The sequence below is a fragment of the Plecotus auritus genome, assembly GCF_963455305.1.
Source record: "Plecotus auritus genome assembly, chromosome: 10".
Lineage (NCBI taxonomy): Eukaryota > Metazoa > Chordata > Mammalia > Chiroptera > Vespertilionidae > Plecotus > Plecotus auritus.
Genome location: NC_137785.1, coordinates 60,845,050 through 60,862,521, shown reverse-complemented (window position 1 = coordinate 60,862,521; position 17,472 = coordinate 60,845,050). Strand labels below are relative to the sequence as shown.

The window sequence follows — 17,472 nt, the reverse complement described above, 5'->3', positions numbered from 1 at the left end:
GTGGCAGCTGGAGGGGCAGATTTCCGGGAGAAAGAACTGTGGGCAGACGAGGCCCCACTCCCCCTGCCGCCTGGGAGCCCCGGGCAGCCCGGGTCTGGGAAAGCCTCCTGCTGGAGGGGGAGCCCCTGGCAGGGCCCGCAGCGCACGCTCCAGGGATTGAAACTGCCCCCGCTTTTTGCCCAGAGTGTCTGGCTCAGTCTGCCCACCCCCTGCTCCCCGGGGCCTGCCTTTCTGTTGTCAGCGCTGGAACATTCTGGAGCTGGCTCCTCGAGGTGGGGGTCAGGGTGCAGGTGCGGGGAGCCAGCAGGTGGTGGGTTCTGGGAGGGACTCAGAACAGGGCCCTGACCCCTGCCCGGCCCCAGCCGCCTGTAGACCTCGCTCCAGCCCCAGTGAACGCTGCCCTGGGGCAGGGACCAGGCGGGGGGGCCCCGGGGAGGGGATGAGACCAGGAGGCTGTGGCTGGGACTGCGCACCCCTTGCCCCAGCACCATGCAGGGTGAAGGGACCGGCTGCCTGGCCTCGTTGCTGAGAGGGCACCCCATCTGGCTTCAGGAAGTTGCTCTTCACCCCGTGACCTGTCAGCCCAGAAGTCCTCTGTCCAGGCAAAACCAGCTCGGACCAGTTTGTGTGGCCAGCGAGGCCCAGGCTTGTCCACAAACCAGTCGTTGTTGGACATACCTCTGAAGCCCCCCCCCACAAAACACACACCCCTGGTCCGGTCCCTCTGCCCCCTGAGGAAGGCCTCACAGGCCCTGGGAACCTCGCTCTCCACACCCCCCCCTCCCGCCCCCCCCCAGTGGTGGTGCCTGGGAACAGCGGGCTGAGCCTCTCCCTGGAGCCAGGCCCCACCTGCTGAGTCAGAGTCAGACTCTAGGGGGACATTTGAGACCCGGCTATTTTTAGGCCGCGGACCGGGCGTGTGGCCCACGCAGACCTCGCTGGTGCTCGGACAGCCCTGCTGCGACCATCGCTGACCCTGCCGGGCGCCCTGGCCACATGCGGACGCCACCCCAGGGCCTTCAGGCTGAGCGGGGCCCTGGGATGGAGGCGGGGGCTCCTGGAAGGAGCTCAGGGAGCAGCGGAGGGGACACGCCAGGCAGTGACCTGGGTGCCCACAGGGAGGACCAGGGCGCCGCCGGGCAGCGGGTGGGCGTGAGTGGGCGGGGCTCCCACGGGGATGGTGTCTGCGGCTGCACCTGCCCCGACCTCGCGGGTCAGCAGGACGGACACCAAGCACTGAGGAGCCCGGCCGGGCCCAGTGGTTGGTCCTGGACCTGTTGTAGTGTGACCCCCATCTTACAAAGGACGCCTCAAAAAAAGGTCAAATTATGGAGTCATTTATTTTTTTATTTTTTATTTTTTTAAATATATTTTATTGATATTTCACAGAGAGGAAGGGAGAGGGATAGAGAGCCAGAAACATCGATGAGAAACATCGATCAGCTGCCTCCTGCACACCTCCCACTGGGGATGTGCCCGCAACCAAGGTACATGCCCTTGACCGGAATCGAACCTGGGACCCTTCAGTCCGCAGGCCGACGCTCTATCCACTGAGCCAAACCGGTTTCGGCAATGGAGTCATTTATTAAAAGCCGGCGGCATACGAGGGAGCAAAAGCGCTCCAGACCTCGCAGCCCCGAACGGCTTGCCACATCAGGTTTATATTGACAGAATATCACAAAGGTATTGATTACATCGTTGGGTCTGGAATGAGGAACCTGTTTCGTGAAAAAGCATTTTTACAGAAGCAGAGTTTGAGCAGCTTGGTTATCTAAAGTATCTACGAATCACTGAATCAACAGAAGCGCTTTATCTGGGACCACCTGGACGATTTAGAATAATTGTGCTGTCCAGATTCCAGGACCACTGAGTCAACCGAAATTCATTTATCTGTAGCTGCTGAGACAATTTAGGATCACTGTCTGTCCTGGGTCCCAGAGGAATGTGCTTCGATGACCAGTGAGATCACAATCAATGGGGTATTCAAACCGCCATCAAAGGAGTTTTCAATCATACATAAGTTCAGAGAATCAACATAACTTTTAAATGAGTACAGAACCCAAAACAGCAAGGTTAAAACATTAAACAGCAATTTTTACCCAAGTGTGGTTGCTACCATACTTCAGACCTATGAACCAGGAGGTCAGGGTTGGATTCCCGGTCGGGGCAAAGGCCCGGGTTGGGGGCTCGATTCCCAGTGTGGGGCGTGCAGGAGGCAGTCCATCCATGATTCTCTCTCATCATTGACGTCTCTCTCTCTCCCCCTCTCCATTCCTCTATGAAATCAGGAAAAACGTATTTTTGGGAAAAAGTCGGGGGAAAGTGGCCTGCGGAGGGGTGGGGGGGGCTGATGGAACAGAAAGAGGGGAGCAGGCAGGCCCTTGTCTGCACTATTTTATTTGTTTTGTTTGAAAAGCGCAGCAGCAAAGGAGGCGACATCCCGCCAGCGGACGCGGGAAGTGGGGAGGCTCGGTCTCTGCCTCAGTGGACGGTCCTCAGGAAGGCGTGCTCACAGGACCAGGTGTGGGTGCCGAGCTCTGAGCTCTCCGGGTCGGGGCGCCCCGCAGGCCTCGCATGGGCACCGGCAGGGGCCTGGGCCACCCGTGCCAGGCACACTCCTGGGTCAGGCGCCTGGCAGAGCGGATGGGAGCCCAGGCCGCAGCCAAGGCCCGAGACCTATGCCCCGCCGCTGAGGGGGACGGGCCGGGGCCAGAAGAGCGAGAGCGGCCCTGTGGTGGGTGAGCTCTGGGGCTGCTTGCAGGTCCCCTGACCAGAGGCCCGTGGGCGTGGCCTGGAGGAAGTGAGCACAGGGCCTGGCCACGTCCCAGGGGCTCCCCAGCATCCGCCCACCTCCCCAGGACAGGAGCTTCCCACCCTGTGTGACAGGACCTGGAGGTTTTTCCTGGTAAGAACAGCAGCCCCGCCTCCTCCTGCCTCCCCACCCCCACCCCCACCCCACCCCCACCCCCAGCTGATGGGGAGGCCTCTTCTCTTTTCTGTTCTCACCAGAAAAATGAACCTCCCTCCCTCCCTCCACTGAGGGAGGACAGCGCTGAGCCCTGGGGGAGGGGTGTGGGCACCTGGGGGAGGGGTGTGGGCACCTGGGGGAGGGGTGTGGGCACCTCGCAGCAGGGAGTGGGGACCAGCCCTCAGAGGCAGCCCTCCTGGGGGGAGGCGTGTGCTAGAAGGAGAACCGAGCAGGTCATTTCTGATGGGAGTGCTGGCCGCCAGGAGGAAGGCTGGCGAGGCGGGCAGGGCTGGGTGGTGCCAGCAGGATCGGGGACAGTCACCTGGCACCCCCTGCACCCTGTGAGGGAGCCAGCCCTGTACAGGCCGGAGGGGAGCCTGTTCTGGGCCCAGGGAGCAGCCCAGGGCCCTGACCCTCGGAGGCCGCGGAGGGAGGAGGGTGAGGTCAGGTCAGAGAGGCCACAGGGCCCTGTCTTTGCCGCCCACAGCCAGGAGGAGGAGTTGGGGTGTCTCCCAGGGCACCTGGGGTGGGGGTGGGGGTGGTGGTGAGAGTGAACCAGTGATGTTTTCTGTCAAAGAAAGGAGCTTAGGGCCATCTTAGGCTCCGCCATTTTTTGATCTGACCTTCAGACTCTCAGGGGCCCCCTCTCCCCCCACCTTCGCCGCCTTGGGCTCCACCTTACCCTCCCGGTAACTCCGAATGAGCCAATTGCGCAATAATGGGAATCGGATCTCTGCGCCCGACCTATCCGGTCAGAGTTCAGAGTGAGGGGCAGGGCAGATCGGAATCAGGAAATAAAACCTGAATGGACTTCCCGTTGGGTCCTCTTTGTATCAGGGGTTCCCGCTGGAGAAGCCTCCTTCTGGCAAGAGGAAATCTGTTTGCTGATCCTGGGACATCGTTGGGAGCATTCCTAACAGGTGGGTGAGGCGGGTGTGGGTGAGGGGGTGCCACCGTCCAAGTGCTCTCCCCGCAACCAACCCCCCCTAACCCCCCACCCCACCGCACAGAAGGGCGGCCTCTCAGCCTCACCCAGCCCTGAGCTTCCCAGAAGGCCCTCCCCCACAGAAAGAACAGGAATCTCTCTACATCAGGGGTCCTCAAACTTTTTAAACAGGGGGCCAGTTCACGGTCCCTCAGACCGTTGGAGGGCCGGACTATAGTTTTTAAAAAAACTATGAACAAATTCCTATGCGCACTGCGGGCCCGGGACACGTCGGCTGCTAAGCAGGACAGGCAGCGGCACCCGGCGGGCCGGACAAATGTCCTCGGCGGGCCGCATGTGGCCCACGGGCCGTAGTCTGAGGACCCCTGCTCTACATTAAAGGCTAATATGCTAAGTGTCTGTCCAGGTAGTAACATCATGTTGCGACACCCGGCTTCCTCTTCTTGGTGAATAGCCTCCTTGCAGTTTCTTCAGCCCAGGAACGCGACTTCTTTACAGCCAGGCGCAAACATTTTCACTTCAACCAAATGTCTGTGAAGCGTTTTCCCGTGCCTCATCTCATTTGATTCTCACAGAAGTCCTGGAGTAGGTAGATGGGAGACTCGGTGGAATCCTATTTTCTTTTCATTAGCCAGAAAACAGAGATGTAGAACACTTAGAAACTGACCCGACTGAAAAGAAGTAAGAAATGGTGGACCTTGAAAATGACTTCAGGTTTTCTCACTGCGCAGAATATAGTCAGACACTGCTGCCGTTAAATATTTCACCCTTTGTTCTCCCTGCGTGATCTACAATAATAATCTGCTTCGTGTTGATATTTCCTGCTGTGTTGCTGACAATTACCTGAAAGAGAAGTTGGGGTGCTTCACTGGGCTGGAAAAAGTTTAGCTACATCAGAAAGCAGGTCTAATTAAGCAAATTTATGATCCTATACTAGAGGCCCAGTGCACGAAATTCGTGTGCCGGTACAGTTCCTGGCCGGCGAATAGGGCCATTTTTCCCGGCTGCCCACAGCTGGCCTTGCCCCCCGCCGCCACCCACCGCTGGTTCCCCTTCCGCCATTAGGTGATTGATGCCTGACACCTGGGGGAAGGGACTGAGAGGTCAGCTATTCCCACCCTCTCGCCGCCCCTGCCCCTGCCATGGTTGCCTTCTGTGTGTGGGGCCACCAGCGGGGCGGGGGTCTTGGCCTGGCACCTCCCACATCCCCCACCACCCACCCCCAGGTCCCCATTTTCCATCAAACGATCGAGCCTGCCAGCCGGGGAAAGGGACCAAAAGGTGGTCAGTGCACGTCATAGTGAGTGGTCTAGTGATCATTCTGATCATTCCACATTTATGGTCAATTTACATATTATCCTTTTATTATATAGGAATAGAGGCCTGATGCATGGGTGGGGGCCTGCTGGCCTACCCTGATGGGGGCCCTGGATCTGGGTGGTGGGTCCCCACTAGGAGGCAGGGCTGGCAGGGGCAGGGGGCCGCCAGGGCATTGCAGGCCAGCCACGCCTCACTGAGGGGCCGGCCAGCCTGGGCGAGGGGCTGTGAGTAGTTTGTAGGCCAGCCATTCCCCCATCATGGTGGGGTTCCTCAGTGGGGACGAGGTCAGCCTGGGCAGGGGCCACTGGGCATTTGCAGGCTGGCCATGCCACCAATCTTGTTGGGGGTCCCCACTGGGGGGTGGGGCCGCTCTGGGCGAGGAGCCGCCGGGGGTTTGCAGGCTGGCCACTCCCCCATCAGCAGTGGGGTCCTCGCTGAGGGTGGGGCGGGCCTGGGCGAGGGGCCGCTAGGGGTTTGCAGGCTGGCCACTCCCCCCATTGGCATTGGGTCCCTGCTAGGGGTAGGGCGGGTGTGGGCGAGGGGCCACTGTGGGTTTGCAGGATGGCCACACCCTCGGTCAGGTGAGAATCCCTGCTGGGGATGGGTCTGGCTTGGGCGAGGGGCTGCTGGGGGTTTGCAGGCCGGCCACACCCTTAATCGGGGTGAGGGTCCCCGCTGGGGGACGGGGCTGGCCTGGGCAAGGAGCTTCGGTGTTCTGGTCTCTGGTTGTTCCAGTCATGATGCTGTTATGGTCGCTAGCTTTATATATATTACTAGAGGCCCGGTGCACAAAATTCGTGCACAAGGGTGGGGTGTGTGTCCCTCAGCCCAGCCTGCACCCTCTCCAATCTGGGACCCCTCAAGGGATGTCCAACTGCTCGTTTAGGCTCGATCCTGATGGGATCTGGCCTAAACGGGCAGTCGGACATCACTCTCACAATCCAGGACTGCTGGCCCCCAGCCGCTCGCCTGCCTGCCTGCCTAATTGCCCCTAACTGCTTCTGCCTGCCATCCTGATCACCCCCTAACCACTCCCTTGCCAGCCTGATTGACGCCTAACTGCTCCCCTGCTGACCCAGTCACCCCTCACTTCCTTCCCTTGCCAGCCTGGTTGCCCCTAACTGGCCTCCCCTGCCAGCCTGGTTGCCCCCAACTGCCCTCCCCTGCTAGCCTGGTCACCCCTAACTGCCCTCCCTTGCCAACCTGGTCGCCCCCAACTGCCCTCCCTTGCAGGCCCAGTCACCACTAACTGCCCTCCCCTGCTGGCCTGGTCACCCCCAACTGCCCTCCTCTGCAGGCCTGGGTCCCCCTCAACTGCCCTCCCCTGCAGGCCTGCTTCCTCCCAACTGTTCTCCCCTGCTGGCGTGATCACCCACAACTGCCCTCCCCTGCCGGCCATTGTGTGGCAGCCATCTTGTGTCCACATGGGGGCATACATCTTTGGCCACTTGGGGGTGGCCATCTTGTGTCTTGGAGTGATGGTCAATTTGCATATTACTCTTTTATTATATAGGATCCTATATCATAAAGATGTAATATGCAATTGACTGTCACTCCAAGACACAATATGGCCGCCACAAGATGGTTGGCAGGGGAAGGCAGTTATGGGTAACCAGTCCGGCAGAGGAGGGCAGTTGGGGGAAACCAGGCCAGCAAGGGAGGGCAGTTGGGGGGGACCCAGGCCCGGAGGGGAGAGCAGTTGGGGGCAACCAGGTTGGCAAGGGAGGGCAGTTAGGGGTGATTTGGCCTGCAGGGGAGGGCAGTTGGAGGCAACCAGGCCTGTAGGGGAGGACAGTTAGGGGTGACCAGGCCGGCAGGGGAGGGCAGACAGGGGGAATTGGGCCAGCAGGGGAGCACTTAGGTGTCGATCAGGCTGGCAGTGGAGTGGTTAGGGGGTGATCAGGCTGGCAGGCAGAAGCGGTTAGGGGCAATCAGGCAGAGGCAGGTGAGCAGTTGGGAGCCAGCAGTCCTGGATTGTGAGAGGGATGTCCGACTGCTCATTTAGGCACCATCCAACTGGGATTGGGCCTAAATGGGCAGTCGGACATCCCTCAAAGGGTCCCAGATTGGAGAGGGTGCAGGCTGGGCTGAGGGACACCCCCCATGCACGAATTTCATGCACCGGGCCTCTAGTAGATAATAAAAGTCTAATATGCTAAGTGTCTGGTTGACCAGTCATCCATTCAACCAATCAAAGTGTAATGTGCTAATGATATGCTAAGGCCACTCAACTGCTCACTGTGACGTGCACTGACCACCAGGGAGAAGATGTTCCGACCGGCAGGTTAGCCTGCTGCTGGGATCTGGCCGATCAGGACTGAGCAAGATGGGTCAGACATGCCCTGGAGCCCTCCTGCGTCCCTCCTCGGCCCCAATTGTGAACTGGTGGTGTCCCTAGACCTGGCCTGCACCCTCTTGCAATCGGGTGCAGAGTGGGATGTCAGAGAGCCAGTTTCAGCCCGATCCTGCAGGCTAGGCTGAGGAACCCCCACAGCAGCACGGTGAGGTACGGGGTCCCGGGTCTCGCGTGATTTCCTGTGGATCTGGGTCTCGCGTGATTTTGCGCGCTGGGTCACTATCCTAATATATAAAAACCCTGGGTCCATCACATCCACAATGACCGGAGGCTCAACCAACCAGAAGTCAGTCCTGCAGTCAGCGCTGGGTTGCCATGGCAACCCAGGACAGACTGCTGTGTATGCAGGCACGGTGACCCAGCACTCACTGTCGAGGGGGCTGGGAAACAGGCCTGGAGAGAGGCTTGAAGAGAGAAGCAGGGTCTGATCCATAGCCTCTGTGGCAGCTGTTGATCAGCACGTGCCTCTCTCTTTTGCTTCGGGCCTGGCCAGCAGCCACACCTCCATTTCTCTCCAGGCCTCCACTGGGGCTGCAGAACAGCCCCACCTTTCTGATCAGGCCCCGTTGATAGGCCCAGAGACGCTGACTGGCATAGAAACCGACCAATCAGAACCAAATCTGGGTGAAGTGTGAGGAGGTAATGGCCGCCTAGGAGGCGGAGCTTTTGACACTGACTGGCATAGAAATCAACCAATTAGAACGAAATTGGCCAGCAGAGGAGGGCAGTTGGGGGCGTGATCAGGCCTGCAGGAGAGGACAGTTGGTGGTGAGATCAGGCCAGCAGGGGAGGACAGTTAGGGGTGATCAGGCAGGCAGAGGCGGTTAGGGGCGATCAGGCCAGCAGGGAAGATCAGTTGGAGGCAAGATCAGGCAGTCAGGGGAGGGCAGTTGGGGGTGATCGGGCCGGCAGGGGAGGACAGTTGGGGGTGATTGGGTGGGCAGGGGAGGCAGATGGGGGCAATTGGGCAGGGAGGGGAGGGCTGTTGGGGGTGATTGGGCCAGCAGGGGAGGGTAGTTGGGGGTGATTGGGCTGGCAGGGGAGCAGTTAGGTGTCGATTAGGCTGGCAGAGGAGTGGTTAGGGGGTTATCAGGTTGGTAGGCAGAAGTGGTTAGGAGTGATCAGGCAGGCAGGCAGGCGAGTGGTTAGGAGCCAACAGTCCCAGATTGTGAGAGGGATGTCTGACAGCCGGTTTAGGCCTAATCCCTGTGATCGGACCTAAACCGGCAGTTGGACATCCTCCAAGGGGTCCCAGGTTGGAGAGGGTGCAGGCTGGGCTGAAGGACACCCCCTCCCCCAGTGCACAAATTTCATACACTGGGCCTCTCGTTAGATATACACTGAGTGGCCAGATGATGATGACCTCTGAATGCATAATAATCTGGCCACTCATTGTATATCCTATATAATAAAAGGCTAATATGCAAATTGTCCCCTCGACCAGGTGTTCGACCAGCAGGCAGGCCGGCCAACCGCCCATGTCTCCTTCCCCTAGCAAGGTTGGCCGGACCCCACCCATGCACGAATTCATGCACTGGGCCTCTAATATACCTACACTAATAAAAGAGAAAGATGCAAATTGACCGTACCTCTGCTACGCCCACCAGCCAATCAGGGCGAGTATGCAAATTAACCCAACAGAGAGGATGGTTAATTTGCATACACAGGCAGAATGAAGACTGAAGACAGCATGGAAGGAAGCCAAGCGCTGCAGAAGGGAGCGAGGCGGCAGAGAAGGGAGTGAGGCAGCGGAGACAGAGGGAGCAAGGCCTGTCTCGGCAGCCTCGCTCCCTTCTCTGCTTCGCTCCGGCCACAGGAAGCCCTATTCTTGCAGGAATCTTCCTGCAATGGGCCTCTAGTATATATATATATATATATATATATATATATATATATATATATATACACACACACACACATATACATACATACACACTGAGTGGCCAGATTATTATGCATTCAGAGATCATCATCATCTGGCCACTCAGTGTATAAAAGGCTAAGTTGACTCACGCGTGTGGGATACATATAAAGCTCTCGCTGGCACCAATCACATGGGTGTGTTTGCATCTGTCATTGTTGATTGTGAATGGGGTTGACACTTCTATTATAGAGAACGGAAAAATAATGATATTAAAATATTTCTTCTAAAAAAAAAAGAAAGAAAAGAAAAATTATTAGTTTCCTTTCAATGCACACGAATTCATGCACCGGGCCACTAGTAAGGAAAATAAACCACAGGTACCGCCCACTGCGAGCTCACAGCTCACGGGCACAGCGTACAGCGGGACGCGCGTCGAAAGTGTTCTCTCACTTAGTCCTTCCTCACGGAGCCCCCTGAGGGCCCCTCCATCCTCAGAGTCTCGGCCCAGGGTCCTAACGTAGTGACCGGGAATCCCAGCTCTGAACTACCCACCGGCTACTAAAGGCTGCTCTTTTTTATTTATTATTTTTTAAAAAATATATTCCCACTGATTTCAGAGAAGAAGGGAGAGGGGGAGAGAGAGAAACATCAATGATGAAAGGGGAGTCATGGATTGGATGCCTCATGCATGCCCCTCACTGGAGATCAAGCCTACAAACCGGGCATGTGCCCTTACCGGGAATTGAACTCTGACCTCCTGGTACATAGGTCAATGCTCAGCCCCTGAGCCACGCCGGCCAGGCCTGTTCGGTTATTGACTACCGGCCACCCCGCTTACTTGGTGACAGAGGGCTTGTCACGTGACGCTCCTGTCCTCTCGCCCACGTCAGAGCTGGGGTGCTGCTGGAGCAGGGGTCCGCCCTGGACCCTGGGAAGAGCGAGCTTCGGGTGGGAACACGGGTGCACGGGAACCCTCCCTCCCGCAGGCCGGCGGGGCGCACGATGTACCTAACGGTGGAGGACGCCATGAGCCTGCTGTGCTCCCTCTCGGAGGCGAAGAAGATGAAGCTGGCCTTCAAGCGCCGGATGGGACATACCATCGTGGTCACCGCCGTCGGGAGCCTCGTCGGGGCCCTGGTTGGGGGCCTGGCCGGGGGCCCGCCGGGAATAGGCCTGGGTGAGTGCAGTGCCCCGCGGGGTGGGGGACAAAGGCCTCGGGTCCACAGGGGCCTCACAGAAGCCTGCGACCCGCGGGAGGGGCTGGCGAGCTGAGTCTGAGACACGGCCTTTGTGGACAGACGTGTCTGGTGGAACACACGTGTTGTGTCTCAGAAGCGGATTGACACAACATGCGGACTGGAGGGCGCCCTGCCCGAGGGGTGTGCCCTCTGCCCCTGGGTAGGCCCGTTCCTGTCTTATTGCAGGGACAGGGGGAGCTGGGATCCAGGCCTCTGGCCGCTCATACTAACTGTTCATAGAGCGCCCCACCCCCCGGTCCTCAATCTGTGCGGGAGAAGCTGCCCACGGTCTCCCACAATGCACCTGCCCCTGGTCACACCCCTGCTCCTGTCTGGGGACCAGTTTCTTCCAATGAGGGAGGTTTGTCTGCTTCCCATGGTCCCTGGGAGGTCGGGTGAGTTGCTCCCTCTAGTCTGGGAGCAGGAGGATTCGCGGATGAGCCCACCACGGGCTGTGACCCCAACCACGAACTGAGAACCAGACCATGGGCCATGACCCAAACATTAGGCCGAGACCCAAACCGCAGGCTGTGACCTGGATCACGGGCTGTGACCCAGACAATAGGCTGTGACCCCAACCATGGGCTGTGACCCGGACCAAGGGCTGGGGCCCAAGCCATGGGCGGCCACTGAGTCCTGGGGAGCTCTGAGGCCATCACTTTGAACAGCCCAACTAACCGAACCTCCTGTCCCCCAGGGGGCACGGCCGGGGGGGCCTTAGGGGCCTGGATAACGAGGATGGAGTTTAAGCCGGTTCCCCAGATCCTCAAGAAGCTGCTTCCCGACGAGAAGAAGAAGCTACACAGCCACGTGGTGGCCATCATCGGGAACCTGGAGTGGAAGGATGTCGTTCAGCTCACCAAGCTGGTCATGGGCAACAAGGCCCTGCAGGAGCGGCTGCTGGCGCTGCTCGCGGGCTACATCACCAAGGAGCTGCAGGCCGAAGTGCAGTACGGCGACTAGGCTCGGGCGGGGCACCTAACTCGGGGGGCACCTATCTCGGGGCGCACCGGGGGCCCTGTGCTGGATCCGGTTCTGGAAAGGGAGAGGGTTAAAGAGAATAAAACGGGGCGAGAGACACGTCCTGTGCTGAGCAGATTCCTGCAGAGAGCCTGCAGCCTCGAGGCCCGCCCAGCCCAGGTCACCAGAGGTCACGGGGCCTGGGAGGGACGCAGGACGGACCCTCAGCTCAGCCCCCCCACTAGCAGCCGCCATCGCTGACACGTGTCCCCTCCTGCTCTGTGCTGACTCCTTTCGGGGGGCTCAGCCCGTCTGCACCTGAAGCAGGCGCCTGAAGTGAGAGCTGGGTGATGCCTCACAGCCTGGGTCAGAGGGGCGCGGCCGGCCCACTCGGACCTCCCAGAAAGGGCAGTCGGAGCCGCCGTGGGCGCCGCCCGTGGGAAGCTGCGGAGCAGAGGCGCCTGTGGCTGACGCGGGGACAGGATCTGCGTCCACACTCCTGACACGGAGGGTGGAGGGGTCAGCCGCTCGGCTGTGAAGGTGACTCTGTCCGGGCTCCCCTGGCAGGACTGGGACCCCTCCGGGCCCTGCTGGAATCGTGCGGCCCCTGAGACCACCCCCTGCCCCCCCTCGTCCCTTCCGAGGGGCCTCATGAGGGGAAGAGAGGGACACCAAGGGCACCCGGCCCAGCAGCCCGGCCTCACCCCCTCTGGGTCCGCTGGGGGAGGCAGCGGCGGCAGGAGGAGCTGTGCTCCTGGTGACCTGGTGGATCAGGACGACCTCTGAGAAGCGACCGCCCTGAAGTCCCCACTGTCCTGCCTCTAGAACCGCACGGCCCGTCTGCGACCCCACACGGTTCTGAACAGTCTGTCCCCCTCCCGATTCCTGAAAAGATCGCTCACCCGGGAGGCGTGCACACCCAACGCCAGGGACAAAGGGAAGGCACGGGGTTGGGGACTAAACATGGAAGGAAGCTGGGGATTCCCTGCCTGACGCCCGCCTTTCCAGGCTGCTCCGCCTCCCAGTACCTCCAGGGGGCGCTGCTCCACCTCCCTGGGATTGTGTGTGTGTGTGTGTGTGTGTGTGTGTGTGTGTGCGCGCGCGCGCGCGCGCGCATGGGGGTGCCCCCCTGCCCAGGATGTCAGATCCCCACCTCCATGTGCACAGAAAACTGGAGGGGGGATGGAACCTGGTGCTTCAGGAAGGTCGGAGCCTTTTGTCTCAGGGACATTGCCCTCCAGCTGCCTGGGCCCAGGGTGGCCGCCTGCCTTGGTCACTTCTGTGCTGCTCGGGGGCTGGGCAGGGCGGCCCATCTGGATGGTTCTCCTCAGACAAGGTGACCGGGGTTACTCACGTGGGGTCGCCCTCTGCCTGGCACAGGGGCACTGGGGTCAGAGGTCCCACACCAATGGCAACTGAAGCTCCCCCTCTCCTCAGCTGGCCTTCCTTTCCCCTGGGAAACAGCGTGGGGAGGAGACGGCCCCACCCCTGACCCCAGGGACTGGAGGCCCCACGCTGGGCTGAGCCCTCACCCATGACCAGCCGGGTCCTGGGAGGCTGGCAGTGGGCTTTGGGTCCCAGAGCCCCCCTCGGGGCTGAAGGTACTTACCCGGCTCCCCTCAGGCCTGCTCAGCACCTGGGCTTATTTCCTTGTAAAAACCTTCACTTATTTATTTATTTATTTATTTATTTATTTATTTATTTATTAAATATATTTTATCGATTTTTTCACAGAGAGGAAGAGAGAGGGATAGAGAATTAGAAACATCGATGAGAGAGAAACGTTGATTAGGTGCCCCCTGCACACCCCTTACTGGGGATGTGCCTGCAACCAAGGTACATGCCCTTGACCGGAATCGAACCCGGGACGCTCTATCCACTGAGCCAAACAAGTAAGGGCCACTTATTTATTTTTGAAAAGGCCACCCCAGGCTGGTACCCAATCAGGTACAAGCATAAGAGGGCTCCCTCCTCCGCTGCCCCTGCCCCGCCCCTCTTGTCAATCAACGTCGTGTGCATCCAGTCGGTTTAAACATGGTCTTAGAAAATGATTCATTTCCCTTTATTTGTCAATGATTGCCGAAGACGTGGAAAAACACAGAGGAATAGCTTATGTAATAAAGAGGGAATATGCAAATTGACCGTCACTCCATCACAAAGGTGGTTGCGCTCACAGCGGAGGCGGGGTTTCCGTAATGAGCCTTAAGGAGCAATCAGCAGGGAACTGAGGTTGTGCCCCCCACCCAGTGGGGCTGGACAGGGGACCTCAGGCTGCACCCCCCCGCCCCGGCGCCAGTGCGGCTTGGTGGGAGACCTCAAGGTGCACCTCCTGCCCTGATACTGAAACGGGGAACCTAAGCCTGCACCCCTCACCCCGGCGCTGGGCCGGGGGACCTCAGGCCATGCCCCACCAGGCCAGGGGACCTGAGGCTGTGTCCCCCGCCCAGCGGGGATTGACGGGAAATCTAAAACTGCACCCTCTGCCCTGTGGGGCTTGACGGGGGACCTCAAGGTGCGCCCCCCGCCCCGGCCAGGCGGGGGGACCTCAGGCCATGCCCCTAGCCCTGGCACTGGGCCAGGAGATCCCAGGCCACGCCCCCCATACCGGGGCAAGGCTGGGAGACCTGAGGTTGTGTCCCCTGCCAGGCACCAGGCCAGGGAACCTGAGGCGGGGCTTGACCGGGGACCTGAGATGGGTACTTAACTCTGGGTCCCATGGCACACCCCAGACTCTGACAGGAGGAAGGTTTTCGTATACATTTTACTAATTTTCTTTCATCTCTGACACATCTATTATACAGGAAGGCCAAATAGCAATATTAAAATATTTCCTCGAATTAACCCCCTTTTAATGAGCACGAATTTCATGCACCGGGCCACTAATATATAATAAAGTGCTACGAATTCCAGCACTCACGCAACCACCATGAAACGTGGTATATTTTGTGTGCATCTTATAATGGCACGTGTGTGTGTGCGCGTGTGCGTGTGTGTGTGTGTGTGTGTGTGTGTGTGTGTTTCTATCGCGTTTGCATCCTTGCTGTTCAGGCCACTTTGAACCCTTCCACGGATGAACCCTGGGCTGTAGCTCGGAATCTGCCCACGTGTGTGGCGGCTGTAACGTTCCTTGGCACTCAGTGGCCCGCCCGGTGCGGCTGCCTGTGGAGGTCCTTAGAACCATCCCTGCTGCGTGGGCCTTTCTGCGTTAACATTCCGCTTGTATTTTGGCTCCTGATAGACGGTCTTAGGGAGACCCCTCAAAGTGAAGTTGTTGGGTTCAGAAGTGGCAGTATTTTTACAATATGTATCTTTTTATTGATTTCAGAGAGGAAGGGAGAGAGAGAGAAACGTCATTGATGAGAGAGAATCATGGATCTGCTGCCTCCTGCACGCCCCACAGGGGGATCGAGCCCACAACCCTGGCATGTGCCCTGACCAGAATCGAACTGTGACCTCCTGGTTCCTAGGTCAACGCTCAACCACTAGCCCGGGACGGGCTCCTCAGCGCTTGGTGTCCGTCCTCCGGACCCACAAGGTCGGGGCAGGTGCAGCCGCAGACACCATCCCCTGTGGGAGCCCCGCCGTCTCACGCCCACCCGCTGCCCGGCGGCGCCCTGGTCCTCGCTGTGGGCACCCAGGTCACTGCCTGGCGTGTCTCCTCCGCTGCTCCCTGAGCTCCTTCCAGGAGCCTCCGCCTCCCATCCCAGGGCCCAGCTCAGCCTAAAGGCCCAGGGGTGGTGTGACACGTGGCCAGGGCGCCTGCCCACCCCCTTGCTGGTGCCCGCCTGCCTGTCAGCTGGGCTCTGTGGGGCTGGGTGTGTGGCTCCCCGGGCAGCGGTGCCCCCCAGGCTGGCGCCTCCCGGCCCTCCTCCCTCCCTGTGGCCGGGAAGCCGTGTTTGCTGCGGGACTGACCGCTGGGACAGAAGCCTAACCAGGCGACTCCCCATAAACAGGGAGCCACGGCGGCTGGAGCAGGGGCAGGGCAGGGGCCAGGGCCCAGTTCTGAGTCCCTCCCAGAATCCACCACCTGCTGGCTCCCCACACCTCCACCCCGACCCCCACCTCGAGGAGCCAGCTCCAGAATGTTCCAGCGCTGACAACAGAAAGACAGGCCCCGGGGAGCAGGGGGTGGGCAGACAGAGCCAGAACCTCTGGGCAAAAAGCGGGGGCAGTTTCAATCCCTGGAGCGTGCGCTGTGGGCCCTGCCAGGGGCTCCCCCTCCGGCAGGAGGCTTTCCCAGGCCCGGGCTGCCCGGGGCTCCCAGGCGGCAGGGGGAGTGGGGTCTCATCTGCCCACAGGTCGTTCTCATCGTAACCTCCCCTCCAGCTGCCACAGCAGTGCCCTGCCTCCAGCTTTTTTTTATTTTATTTATTTTTTAAAAAATATATATTTTATTGATTTTTTACAGAGAGGAAGGAAGAGTGATAGATAGTCAGAAACATCGATAAGAGAGAAACATCCATCCGCTGCCTCCTGCACACCTTCTACTGGGGATGTGCCCGCAACCAAGGTACATGCCCTTGACCGGAATTGAACCTGGGACCTTTCAGTCCGCAGGCCGACGCTCTATCCACTGAGACACACCGGTTTTGACTGCAACCAGCTATTAAATGACCAGCATCTTAAAATGCCAAAATGGACGGCCGGCGTGGCTCCGTAGTTGAGCGTTCATTGACCCATGAACCAGGAGATCAGGGTTCGATTCCCGGTCAGGCCACAGGCCCGGGTTGTGGGCTGGATCCCCAGTGTGGGGCGTGCAGGAGGCAGCAGATCCATGATTCTATCATTATGTTTCTCTCTCTCCCTCTCCCTTCCTCTCTGAATCAATAAAAATATACATATTGTAAAAATACTACCAACAACCTCACTTTGAGGGGTCTCCCTAAGACCGTCTATCAGGAGCCAAAATACAAGCGGAATGTTAACGCAGAAAGGCCCACGAAGCGGGGATGGTTCTAAGGACCTCCACAGGCAGCCGCACCGGGCGGGCCACTGAGTGCCAAGGCATGTTACAGCCGCCACACACGTGGGCAGATTCCGAGCTACAGCCCAGGGTTCACCTGTGGAAGGGTTCAAAGTGGCCTGAACAGCAAGGATGCAAACGCGATAGAAACACACACACACACACACACACACACACACACACGCACACAACACACACACACACACACACGCACACACACACACACGCACACACGCGGCATTACAAGATGCACAAAATATACCACCTCTCACGGTGGTTGGGTGAGAGCTGGAATTCCAGCACTTTATTATGTACACTCGTCTGCGTTTTCCCAAGTCTCCGGCAATCAGCGTTGACAAATAAAGGGAAAGGAATCCTTTTCAAAGACCAGGGTTAAACCCACTGGATGCTCACGATGTTGATTGACAGGAGGGCGGGGCAGGGGGCAGCCGAGGAGGAAGCCCTCTGATGCTCGCACCTGATTGGGTACCAGCCTGGGGTGGCCCTTTCAGAAATAAGTAAGTGAAGGTTTTTACAAGGAAATAAGCCCAGGGGCTGAGCAGGCCTGAGGGGAGCCGGGAAAGTACCTTCAGCCCCGAGGGGGGCTCTGGGGCCCAAAGCCCACTGCCAGCCTCCCAGGACCCGGCTGGTCATGGGTGACGGCTCAGCCCAGTGTGGGGCCTCCAGCCCCCTGGGGTCAGGGGTGGGGCCGTCTCCTCCCCACGCTGTTTCCCAGGGGAAAGGAAGGCCAGCCAAGGAGAGGGGGAGCTTCAGTGGTGTGGGACCTCTCACCCCTGTGCCCCTGTGCCAGGCAAAGGGCGACCCCATGTGAGTAACCCCGGTCACCTTGTCTGAGG

General features: G+C 59.2%; 1 protein-coding gene across 1 annotated transcript; it reads left to right on the top strand.

Annotated features, from left to right (window-relative positions):
* The first annotated feature begins 3,746 nt into the window (after nt 1-3,746).
* LOC308235427 (protein C19orf12 homolog) lies at nt 3,747-11,771 on the top strand. Its single transcript, XM_080644207.1, has 3 exons — nt 3,747-3,888; nt 10,441-10,631; nt 11,390-11,771. Exons 2-3 carry the CDS (start codon nt 10,457-10,459, stop codon nt 11,653-11,655), a joined length of 441 nt encoding a protein of 146 aa, XP_080500333.1. The 5' UTR covers nt 3,747-3,888; nt 10,441-10,456; the 3' UTR covers nt 11,656-11,771.
* The last annotated feature ends 5,701 nt before the right edge of the window (nt 11,772-17,472 follow it).